The following is a 12,173-nucleotide window of genomic DNA, read 5'->3' on the forward strand; positions in this document are numbered from 1 at the left end:
TGTGTAGGGGTTTGTGAGATCATTGGTGTCTGAATACTTCACAAGCCAGGAGAAGGCCCATGGGTTGTGCAGGTTCTTATGAGGTCACTCAGGCCTGAGGAGCTAATAGGCCAGGAGCAGGCTTATGGATTGTGTAGGTGCTTGTGAGGCTGCTGGTGCCTGAGCGGATGATGGGCCAGGAGCTGGCACATGGCTTGTGAATGTCCTTGTGATGTCAGTAGTGCCGGCATAGCTGGTAAGCCAGGAACAGGTCCATGGCAGGTGGAGATGCTGTGACATCACCTGTAGCTGCGTGGCGGATAGGCCAGCAGTATGCACATGGCTTGTGTACGAGCCTGTGATTTCCCTGCTGCTGGAATAGCTTTTAGGCCAAGAGCAGGCATGTGGCTTGTGTGGGTGCTTCTGATGTCATGCAGATCATATGGAGCCCCTACCCAAATGTGGCTTTTTGGAAGAAGCATCATCATCAGGAGCCCATGCACCACAGGCAGAGGTGTGACAGTGTAAGCCATGAGCACAGAGCAGTGGCAGCAGGAGGGGGTGAGGTCACGTCACCGATGGCACCCGTGGCCGTGGGGCTGGGTGCAGAGCGGCCGTGTGCATGAGAGGGGCACGACGGGGGACGGGAGCTGCCTGGCCCCGTGGCTGCCAGGCCGAAGGAGCAGCCCCTGCAGCCCTGGCTGGAGCAGTGGGGCTGGGGGTGGCTCGGGGGCACGGCAGGGATGTGCCTGGGCACGGTGCCAGGAGGAGACCACAGACTTCCTGCACGGGCGCTGCCAGGGGAGCGCGGCGAGCGCTGCGAGGCCACGTGGGCTGTGGTTTGTGCACCTGCAGGCTCCAGGTCCCAATCCACCCGCGGGGAATAACGGCACCGCAGTGACACGCTGAGAGCCAGGGACATGTCTGAGCCTCGGGGCTGCGTGTCTGCTGCCAGGGCAGGGCCATGTCCCAGCTCCGGCTCCTGCGAGGGACCCACCGTGGGTCTCTCCAGGGAGGGAGGCGTGAGCCAGCACTGCTGGCATGGAGCTCTTCCCCTGGCCAAGGCTTTTTCCCAGCTGCTGCTGCCAGCACAGCAGGGGCTGTGGCAGGGGAAGGGGCTGTTCCCTTCCCATCCTGACACAGGTCGCGCGGCAGTCCCAGCCCTGTGCTTCCCATGTCTCGGGGGCGTCGGGACACTCACGCCTTGGGCTCTTGGATGAGCCCAGTGCAGGAGATGCTCAGTGCTCCCTGTCCCCACAGCAGGCTGCAAGGGGTGACAGACTCCTTTCCCCTCCACGCTCAGCTCGTCCTGTGACGATCCCCCACCGCAGTGACCCTGACGCCCGCAGTGGGACAGAGATGTCCCTCATATATGGTCATGAACGGCGCTGGAGAAGTTCATTGGAGGACTGGTCTGTGTCGGAGGGGAGATAGCTGCCGCTCATGTCTAAAAAGGTGCTGCTGCTTCGCTTGGCTCCTCCTGCAGCTGGGTCGGCATCTGCAGAGATATATCAGCCTGCCATCGTCGTTGTCCCCGTGAGTTGCCCGGAGCCGTGGCAGGGAGCGGGGCGCAGCAGGGCTGTGCCAGCGGGGCAGCAGGCTCAGGATGGGGATGGAGGGACTCCTGTCCCCTCGGGTGCTGTGCCTGCTCCTCTGGGTGCAGCTGTGCAGGGGTAAGTGCTGGCTCCCTTGTCTCACCGCCCAGGGCCAGTGGGTAGCGGCGGGGTATCAGGATCCCTTTGGGGCTGGGGTTGCTTTCCCGGCAACACTGGGACAAGGGTCAGAAGGTGCTCACGTCCATGGACCTTCTGCCTTTCCCTGTGCCTCTCTGTCTTTAAGGCAGCCCGTGCCTGGCTGCATTTAGAGACATCCCCCATCCTGGGGTACCCTTTTGGGCTCCTTGTTCCCCGGGCTGTGCCCCTGGGGCCAGCAGTGGCCCAGGGGGTGACGGCAGCACTCAGGGATCCCCAGGGCACAGCCAATCTGCGGGGTGCCCCGCAAGGTTTGTGTGCTGCTCCCTGCCCCCGGGTGCAGGGGAGCCCCGACCCCAGGAAGGCAGTTTGTGTCCCCCAGAGAGAAGGGGAGCGGGCTGTCTGCACTCGCAGGCTGCAGAAAATTTTCCTTCCTGGGGGCCCTGGCCAAGCACAGGGGCTGGGCTGATGCCAGGGGCGAGGAGGGGACATGGGTTGGGGGGATCCTTGGGATTGTGTCGGTGTTCCCTGAGGACACAGAAAGCCCTGGGGGTGGTGTGGGTTTGGGTGGTGCCAGGGAAGGTGGTGCCGGGGAAGCTGCGGGCGTGGGGGCATGGGGCTGTGCAGGGTGTGCTTGGCTGGGGAGGAGACGGTGCCCTGTGCAGGGCCTGGGGGCACGGTGTGTGGGTGGGCACGGGCAGGGGCTGTTCGCGTGGGAAGAGGTGCCAAGGGCTGTGGGGTGGTGAATAGCCCCGCAGGGCTGGAGTTGGGCACCCTAGCCCTGCACAGACCATGGGGACAGGAGGGACCCCAAAACTGCTGCAGGGACAGCCTGGAGGGGAAGGGGCTCCCACCCTGGTGCCTGTGACTCGGCCTGGGCAGGGGTGACCCTTAGACCTGCAGTCTGGAGCTCGGCACTCTCCTGACCGGTCCCATGTTGCTGTTTGAAGGGGCTGCAGAGCTGAGGCTGGAGGATGGCGGCGGGCGCTGTGCTGGGCGAGTGGAGGTGAAACACCAGGGCCAGTGGGGAACCGTGTGTGGTGACGACTGGGACATGAAGGATGCTGCAGTGGTTTGTAAGCAGCTGGGCTGTGGGTCTGCTGTCACAGCTCCTAAATACGGGCACTTCGGGCCAGGATCTGGCCCCATATGGATGGATGAAGTTGATTGTCGTGGCAATGAGTCTGCCCTGTCTGACTGTACACACCCTGGATGGGGAGAAGAAGACTGTGATCATGATGAGGATGCTGGAGTGACGTGTTCAGGTAAGGGGCCAGCCTGTTCCCCACCTTTGGGACCGGGACAGGGGAAGGGACCTGGCTGTGCCCTCAGGGAGCAACAAGTGGGCACCAGAGCAGGGCTCGGTGTGGCTGGTGACACTGCCGAGCTGGGACTGTCATTGCTGCTGTCCCTGGTCCCTGAGGACAGAGCAAGGGGAGCCCACCCTGTGTGTCCAGCCACTGCCAGGCCCCAAGGTGGCTCAGCCCACCCTCAGTGGGGGCCTGGGGCTGGGAGATTAATCCCTCTCCCTGCCCCGGGATGGCTGCTGGTTCCCATCTTTCTCCTCCCATTCAGCCAGGACCTGTCTGGCATTGCCGAGGGCCAGGTTTCCCCATGCCAGAGGCACTGGGAGCTGCTCACGTGGCCACCCACAGCCCCGGGGAAGGGCATGAGATGGCAAGGGACTTTTGGGTTGTGCCTGCTGGCAGAGAGGAGTCCCTCAGCCTCAGCAAAAGGGATGTTCAGAGGGGAGGAGCGCTGGCCTTGGGCAGAGGAGCAGGGTGGCCCGTGGCACCTCATTCCTCTCCCAGGGTCCCCCCATGAGTTCCAGCCCATGGGGATACGGCCCCAGGCAGGCAGGGCCAAGCTGCTGCCCAGCCTTTCCTGCCTGCCCCAGCCCGCGGCTGCCCTGTGCCACAGGGGCTTTGCCAGCACTTGCACTGTCCTCAGTGCCTGTGCTTGCACCGGGAGCTCGTGTCAGCCCAGGGCTGCTCCTCTGCCCGCTCCCCTGCCCTCTGCCTGGCCCTTGGTGGGGATGTGCGTGCCTGGCACTGCACTCTGGCCCTGGCTGAGGACCCCCTCCCTGGGCAGGTGCCAGAGTGGGGAGCTGGCACAGACACCGGCTGCGGACAGCAGCCAACCCACAAGTGCTGTGATGATGCCTGAGGAGCGGCAGGGGGGCCCTGGTGTGTTTGTGCCATGGGCACCCACTGGCAGTGGTGGGGTGGTTGCGGTCTCTCTGCCTGTGGCCACCTTGCAGAGCAGCTGGGATGTAGGCACGTAACTGCCAGAGGGCTCTGGGAGAGCTTGAGGGGTCTTTGGTTGCTCCAGGATTTGTCCAGCTGGTCGGAGGGGACAGCCCCTGCTCAGGACGTGTGGAGGTCCGTGACGGGAACCAGTGGAAGACTGTCTGTGACTCCGACTTTGGTCCCAAAGCTGCCAAGGTGGTCTGCAGGGAGCTCCAGTGTGGCACAGCCCTGTCCGTGCCTGGGGCAGCTCGCTTTGGAGAAGGTGTGGGTCCCATGTGGGACAGAGAGCTGCAGTGTGCCGGGAACGAATCCCTTCTCATCTCCTGCCCCAGGGGATCCCGCAGGGACCAGCCTTGCACCCATGCCAATGCTGTCGGTGTCACCTGCACACGTAAGGACTCAGGGTGGGGTGTTACATATCCGGGGGTGTGCTGGGGACAGGGGAGCAGGGCAGGGACCGTGCCGTGCTGGGTGCGCACTCTGTCATCGTTCTCTGTCCCCAGAGTACACAGGGTTCCGGCTGGTGAACGGCAGCACGGCGTGTGAGGGGCGAGTGGAGGTGCAGGTGCTGGGCACCTGGGGTACCCTCTGTGCCTCCCGCTGGGATCTCTTGGACGCCCACGTTCTCTGTCGTCACCTCGACTGTGGGTTTGCTGAGTCCATTCCCAGAGGAGGGCATTTTGGGAGTGGAACCGGACCTGTGTGGAGAGACTCATTCCACTGTGAGGGGACTGAAGCCCACCTGGGACAGTGCCCAGTGACTGCCCTGGGGGCCTCACCGTGCTCCCCCGAGAACCACGCTGCTGTCATTTGCTCAGGTGAGTGCTGGGAAAAGGTGCCATGGCCACCCAAAGCAGGGGAGCCCGTGGCAGCACCAGCTGCATTTCTCCCTTGAGAAACCCTGCCTGCACCAGGAGCAACCTGGAGGGCTTTGCCTGCTCTCACCGACGGCTCTGATGTGGGAGAGCTGAAGAGTGAACGAGGTCAGGCATCTCTGCCCCCCAGGGCAGTGGCTCAGGCCCTGCGGCCAGCGCCAGGCGCGGGGTCCTCTGCTCTGCTGCTGCAGGACAGGCCCAGGATAGGGCTGTGGGGCTCAGCTCCATCCCTCTGGCTGCAGACAGCCCAGTCCCAGCCCCACAGAGACCCCCCAGAGCCCAATCCCACGCCCGTGGGGGCTGCCCAGGTGCCCCCAGCAGCAGACCTGGGGGGTGAGGTGCAGAGTGGGGCTGGGCTTTGCCCTTGCTCCTGGTGCTTCTGGTCAGCACAAGACCCAACCTTGTGCTGTTTGCTCAGAAAGGCCCCCCGTGCTCTGCTCCCTGCCAGGGACGCAGGCGCCCAGACCCCAAACCCAGGGATGCAGAGGGGCACAGACGTGCGGGCTCTGCCTGCTGTCTCAGCAGCGCCGGTGTCAGCGCTGAGGTTGGGCAAGGCTTGGCCAGCACTGCCTGTGCCCGGGTCCCTGCAGCGGCTGCTGCTCCCTCCTGCGGGAGCTGCCCCATCGGCCTCAGCAGAGACGTGTTGGGTGGCTCTGCCCCACCAAGAGCAAAGACAGCGTCTTGCTCAGGGCCTGGGAAAGCAATCCTGTGGAAACGTGCTCCTGAAGCTGAGCGCAGAGGGCTGGGGCAGGCGGGTGAGCTGCAGGGTGCTGTGCGGGTTGCAGAGCCTGGGGAGGTGCTGCAGGTCTGTGGGCTCTGTGGTGCTGCCGAGGGCTGGGGCACGGCTGCTGTCCCCAGGCCCCGCTGGCTCCACGGCCCTGCGGCTGGTGGGTGGAGGGAGCCGGTGCGACGGACGAGTGGAGATCTTGCAGCGCGGGACGTGGGGCCGAGTCCTGGATGATGAGTGGGACGTGCGGGAGGCCAGCGTGGTGTGCCGTCAGCTGAGGTGCAGAGAGGCAGAAAAAGCCTACAACCCCGCGAAGCCTCAGAGAGGGACGGGTCCCGTGGGGCTGCGAGGGGTGCGGTGCGCAGGGCACGAGGCCGAGCTGAGCCTCTGCAACACCTCCCTGCCCGAGAGCGCAGCGGCGGCAGGGATTGCGGAGGACGTGGGGGTCGTGTGCGCGGGTGAGTGGCACTGCACGGGCCCCCCGGGCTCTGGGCTGGGTGGGCAGCAGCCCCTGAGGGCAGCTGGGGTTTCTTCCTGCTGCAGGGAGCCGGCAGGTGCGGCTGGTGAAGGGGCCCGGGCGCTGCGCTGGGAGAGTGGAGATCTACTACCAGGGCAGCTGGGGGACCGTCTGCGACGATGGCTGGGACCTGTCTGATGCCGCCATCGTTTGCCAGCAGCTGGGCTGCGGCGGGGCGGTGGAGGCGGTCGGCTCCGCTCGCTTCGGGGAAGGCTCCGGTCAGATCTGGCTGGATGGCGTGAACTGCTCCGGGGCCGAAGCTGCTCTCTGGGACTGCCCGGCAGGGTCCTGGGGGCAGCACGACTGCGCGCACAAAGAGGACGCAGGAGTCGTCTGCTCAGGTCTGTGCCGGGAGCTGTGGTGGGAGCCCAGCGCCCGGGGAGGCCGGGACGAGGGGAGAGCCGGCAACGGCCCAGGCTGTGCCTGGCTGCCTCGGAGCCCCTGCCCGAGCCTGTCCTGGGGACACCCCTGCACGAAGCCCCTCGGTCCCACGGGGGGTCCCTTGTCAGCTGAGCTGTGCCCAGGGCTTAGCGGGGAGGGCATGGGTGTCTCTCCGTCAGGGACTTCCCTCGGCCCCTGGCAAAAGGGTGACTTGCTGGCCGTGCCCCTGCCTGGCCAGGGCCTGCGGGGGGAAGAGGCTTCTCTGCTCCCACAGCCCCACACCAGCCTGTGCCCCTCTGGGGCCTTTCCTCCCAGATTTCATGGCCCTGAGGCTGGGGAACGGCAGCAACTGCTCCGGGCGCCTGCAGGTTTTCTACAATGGCACATGGGGGAGCGTTTGCTCCAACTCAATGACTCTCCAAACGGTGTCGCTGGCATGCAAGGAGCTGGGCTGCGGGGACGCGGGGACCCTGGAAACACGCCTGCCCTCTGGTAGGGTGTCTGGCCACGCCTGGCTGGATCGCGTGGAGTGTGGGGAGAGAAACAGCTCCTTCTGGCAGTGTCCCTCTGCTCCCTGGGACCCACGGTCGTGCGATGACCTGCGAGAGGAGACCCACATCACCTGCAGTGGTAATTCTGAGCTTCCTGGGCACCAGCATCGCCCCAGCTCCTGCTCCCTGCCGGGCACAGTCAAGCGCAGAGACAGGGCCCACGGGGGCTTTTACTGTACGTGCCAGACCCTGCTGCTTCTGGTGGCACAAATGGCACTTCAGCTCTCAGAGCCCCACACGTTCGTTCGCCAGCAGTTGCCAGCCAGCTGCCAGCAGCGCCCGGGGGAGGCAGCGGTGTCTCCAGGCAAGGTCTCAGAAGAGACCAGCCAGGGCTGCGAGGCGTGTCCCCTCCACGGACACCCTCCTGCTTCTCTGTGAGCCAGGGTCCCTTTGGGGCTGAGCAGCCAGGGTCCCCCACAGTGCCGTGCATGTCCCCTGAAGGAGCGGGGTTCAGCTGCTGCCGTGAGCGAGGCGGCACGGGGAGGCGTGAGCAGAGCTCAGCCCCACTCTCTGCTGCACGACCCCCTTCAGCAGCCCCTTCACGGCAGCATTGCCTTCTGCAGGGAGACGGCCAGAAACAGCCCCGGCCGTGGGGACCGTGTGCCCAAACTCCACGAGCTGCACAGGTAGCTGCTCCTCTGCATGCCCCTCTCTCCTGGCAGGGCTCTGCCTGCTGCCCGGTGCCCTGGGAGGTCTCTGCCTTCTCCAGACAGGGAGAAGATTCGTGCCGTGGGAGGCGAGAGCGGGTGCTCGGGCAGGGTGGAGGTCTGGCATCGCGGCTCCTGGGGGACGGTGTGCGACGACTCCTGGGACATGCAGGATGCCGAGGTGGCGTGCAGGCAGCTGGGCTGTGGCCCCGCAGTGTCTGCCCTGGACGAGGCTGCGTTTGGGGAGGGGACGGGCCCCATCTGGCTGGAGCAGGTGGAGTGCCGGGGGTCTGAGCCATCTCTGCAGGCCTGCTGGGCTCGGCCTGGGGACAGCGGGGCCTGCCGGCATAAGGAGGACGCTGCCGTGCAGTGCTCAGGTGAGCGGCGGGGCTGGCAGCCCTCGCTGGGCTATTGGCAGGGAGCCGGGGCAGGCGTTTTCCCCACTGGGTCCCCTCATGGCTGCAGAGCTGCTGAGAGCAAGGCTGTGCCTGTGGAGCATGGGAGCCTGGTGCCAAGTGGGCAGCAGCCTCTGTGCGGCTGGATGTCCTCCGGCTCCTGCCTGCAGGGCCCTGCAGCCCCCAGGGGCATCTCCTGGGCTGCCTGCGCCATCCTGCCCGATAGCCAGAGCAGGGCCCTGGGCTCTGTCCCAGCCCCCCTGACCAGCCTCGCAGGAGGGGCAGTGTGGGTGGGGGGTGGCAGGGATATACGCACGCGTGCACACACACACGCACGGCTCCCTGGTACCCTCGCAGCCACCCTCTCAGCCCAGATCCCTTTCTCCCCTCTGCAGCTGCACCCAGGACGGCAGCACCAACCCCGCGAGCAGGTAACCTGTCCTCCCTGCCAGCGCTGGCTCTTCTCGGGGCCAGCTGTGAGCCACAGCCGCAGGGAGGGGGCTCCTTGCTGGGGTGTGAAACTCCCAAGAGGAGGCACCGGGACAGCAGTGGGGAGGGGCGTTGGGGAGGGCTCTCATTTACCCAGCAGCCTGGGAGCTTCCTCATCCCTCACTCCTGGGGTCCCCTACCCCTGCTGTAGTGGGGGGCAGCACTGGGGTGTGCCAGCCCCCACCTCTCCCAGGCCTGCTGCTGCCCTTTCTCTCTTCCTGCCCATGCAGATCCCAGCCGGGACCGTCCGACTGGCAGCGGGAGACTGTCGTTGCCCGTCATCATCTGCATCGTCCTGGGGGCCCTTCTCTGCCTGCTCCTGGCCCTCCTGGCCGGGCAAGTGCGAAGCGCCAGGGCTGGGCGCGCAGGTGGGTCCCGGGGAAAGATGCCTCCTGGCAAGGCCAGGGGTGCTGGCAGGTGTCAGTGAGCGGCACAGGCAGAGCTGGGGGGATAAGCGTGTGTGCTGCCTTCATTGCCATGTGCCGCCTCATCCACCGCCTGACCATGGGCCATGGGCCACCAGCAGCAAGGGGTAGAGAGAGTCCAGGCACGGCGGGAGTTAGGGACGGGGCGAGGAGAGAAATGGCCGAGCTGGGCTGGGGGAGGTGGGAGCAGAGGGGACACAGACGAGGACACGACACTGGCAGCGCTCCGGGCAGCTCTGGAGGGGTCTGTGGGGCAGGGGAGATGCCAGGAGGAACGTGGGGCAGCAGGGTCCATCCCTGTGGTTTCAGGCCCCCAGGCTGTTCCTCTGTGCAACCGTGACCTCCCCGCGGCAGGGCAGGGGCCGTGCTATGGATCCCTGGGGCAGAGAGGGGGCAGCTCCAGGGGGAGAGGAGAGGCGGGAGCTGCTCCAAGCTCAGCACCGGGGAGCTGACCCAGGGGCCAGAGGGGCACAAGGGCTGTCTCTGAGGGGACGCTGTGAGGGTGTCGCTGCCCCAGATCACCTCCGTGGGGACATTGCCCTCACTGAGGAAGGGGTGGCGGTGAGCAGGCAGCGCAGCGGGGCTGTGCTGTGGCCAGAGCCTTTTGCTGGCCCCGGGGACCAAAGCAGGGGGAGCAGAGCGGGATCCTGTCCCCTCTCTGCCTGTCCCTGGGCCAGCCCTGCCGCTGTCCGCAGGCTCGGGGAGAGCGTGGGAGCCCTTCCCTGACGCCGTCTATGAGGAGATCGCTTACGGCCCGGCATGGGAGAAGCAGGCGAGGTTCAGCGGCTCAGGTGGGTGTGGGTCCCTCATGGGGGCACATCGGCAGGGCTCTGTCCCCAAACCTCCACCTAGGGCTGACCCGCGGCAGTCCCCTGGCCTACGGTCCCTGCAGCGCTGGGGTGTGTGGGGAGAGCAGCCGGGTCCTGGGCCCAGCAGAGGAGCTTCCTCCCCAGCAGTTCTTCCCATCGCAGCCAGGGACAGCCCCTCTCTGCCTGCCCCTGCATAAATCCCCGGGTGGCACCGCAGGGCTGAGGGAAGGGGCTGTCCCGGGGCAGCTCTGGGAGCCCCGTTGAGGCAGGCTTGGTCCCAGGGGAGCAGGGTGAGTCCTGAGCCCTCCTCCCCACACAGCCCTGCCTCTGTGGGTCCCCCGTCCCCAGCAGCACTCACCACAAGCCGGCTCAGCAGAGCACACTCCCATAACAGCCGCTGCGCCTCTCTCCAGGCTCCTACTCAGAGGGGTCCCTGGCCAAGCTGCAGCCCTACCCCGCGGACAGCAAGGAGGAGGAGGGTCCGGGCTCAGCACCAGGTAACAGGGTGCGGGAAGGAGTGGATCTCTCCTCCCTGCAGCCATGTGAGGGACAGCGGTGTCACTGAGTGTCCCCACAGAGCTGGGGAGTCTCCTGGGGTGCTGCCAACACCAGGGTCTGAGCCCCACGGCCCTGCGCATCCTCCCGTCCTCTGCTCTGCAGATGTATCTCCTCAGTGTCACCAGCTCCCCTCTCCTTTCAGACGTCCCTGTCCTGCCTGGAAGTGACCCAGCGGATGGCTATGATGATGCCAGGGAGGTTTCTGCCCCTGGGGAGGATCCTGCCCCTGGGCAGGGAGCCTGGGAAATGCCCAGGGCACCAGAGGAGGGAGCAGGGCCCAGGGATGCCCCTGGAGGTGAGAGGGAAAGATGGCGCTGCCGCTTTATGGGATGCCATCCCTGGTGCCGGGTGAATCGCTGCCGTACGGAGAGCCCAACATCCTGGGATGGGGGACCCTGCCCTGGGAGTTTTCCCTGGGGGGCCCGGGGCTGGCAGAGGGAGCTGGACATGTCAGGAGGGAGGAGGAGACGGGAGGCAGGTGATGCAGAGAGCAGGAGGGGCACCCCATGGGGCCAACGTGCAATGGCCTGCCTTGCTGCTTGCAGGGGCAAACCTGCGCTCGCAGAGAAGTGCTGGGGCCCCTGCAGCTGAGGGAGATGCCTGGTCCCTGTCCCCAGAGAGCACAGGCTATGACGATGCTGAAGAGGTGTCTCTGGCACATCCCCCTGAGCACAGAAAGGCTGCGACAGCAGAGCTGAGTGCACAGCCATCCCTGAGCCCCGCGCCAGGAGAGCCCATCCCTGCCGTGCAGCTGGGTGCAGCCGGGAGCGAGGAGGGGACTTTGCAGCTGGGAGAGCCGTGAGCACCAGGGAACCGTCTCCCTCTTCCCACGGGCAGCAGAAACAGCCGGCCATCGCCTCTCTTTTGATTCCCCTGGTTTCACGCTGTGCCTCCGCAGCTGTTCCTATTAAAAGCCTTTGGGGTATGGCCCAGAGCTGGTGCTTGCCTGCCCCGCTGTCGGGGTGTCTCCCTGAGGCTGACTGGGGGGGAGCAGAGCACAAAGACGTGGTGGTGGGGAAGGGGCACATCTCGGGGGCAGCGGGCTCGGGGTCAGGCTGTGGGGCTGCCAGAGCCCATGGTCCCTGGGCAATATTCCTGCTGACAGAGACGTTTCCACCCTGCCAGCAAAAGTTTCCAACAAAACTGTCTCTCTGCAAGGTGCTGTGATGCGCCCCAGCGGGAGCGCCCATCTCCTCACCTCGGGCTTCCCCAGCTGCTCTTTCCCCCAGGCCCTGCCTGGGCCATGCTGGTCCCACAGCACACAGGCCACGACAGAGCTGCCGTGTTGGGCTGAGCCCTGGGCTGTGGCCCCACACAAGTGAGCCCACAGGTGGCTGCGGTGCCCTGGACCCCCCAGCCAGCCCCAGGGGCTATCACATCCCGCGGATCACCTCCCACACTGGTTAGGAGGCAGCTCTGCTCCCCACTGCCCTGGCACAGGGTGCAGAGCCACTTGCTGGGGAGCACGGGGCTGGCATTGCCCCTTGGCTGCCTCTGCCAGCACCCCAGTCTCCATGGGCTCTTCTTGCTGCCTTGGGCCCTGGCAGAGCCCAGCACTCCCCTCACAGCCCCACAGCTGCCTCCGTCCTGGGCAGGGGCTGGAAGGCCCCATGGCAGCCCTGGCAGCCCCTCCTCCTGCTGCGCCTCAGCCCCAACCCCTGCCCTCCTGCTGCCTGGCCACGGGGCTCAGTGTGGGTTTGTGCTGGGGCAGTGCCTGTGTGCAGGTGCAGGAGGGGTGGGAGCAGGGGGCGTGGGGGGACCTTTCCCTCAGCGCTGGGGGAGGCAGAGGAGGGAGAGGCCAGGGGGAGGGAGAAGGGATCCCCATGAGACGTGGACTGGAAGCCAGAGCCGTCATCCAGCCCCTGGCCTGGAGAAGGGCC

At 66.1% G+C, this 12,173-nt stretch overlaps 2 protein-coding genes across 2 annotated transcripts in view; one reads left to right on the forward strand and one right to left on the reverse strand.

The window, feature by feature from the left end:
• The window catches only part of LOC142595962 (scavenger receptor cysteine-rich type 1 protein M130-like), an 88,795-nt gene that overhangs the window by 67,511 nt on the left and 9,111 nt on the right, over positions 1 to 12,173 (reverse strand).
• Positions 2,605 to 11,095, forward strand: LOC142595927 (antigen WC1.1-like). The gene is made up of 14 exons (XM_075724800.1): positions 2,605 to 2,935; positions 3,975 to 4,310; positions 4,423 to 4,737; positions 5,653 to 5,979; positions 6,065 to 6,379; positions 6,735 to 7,049; positions 7,534 to 7,596; positions 7,680 to 7,994; positions 8,408 to 8,443; positions 8,732 to 8,869; positions 9,622 to 9,717; positions 10,149 to 10,232; positions 10,436 to 10,588; positions 10,839 to 11,095. Exons 1-14 carry the CDS (start codon positions 2,605 to 2,607, stop codon positions 11,093 to 11,095), a joined length of 3,081 nt encoding a protein of 1,026 aa, XP_075580915.1.

Source organism: Pelecanus crispus, chromosome 25 (genome assembly GCF_030463565.1).
Source record: "Pelecanus crispus isolate bPelCri1 chromosome 25, bPelCri1.pri, whole genome shotgun sequence".
NCBI lineage: Eukaryota > Metazoa > Chordata > Aves > Pelecaniformes > Pelecanidae > Pelecanus > Pelecanus crispus.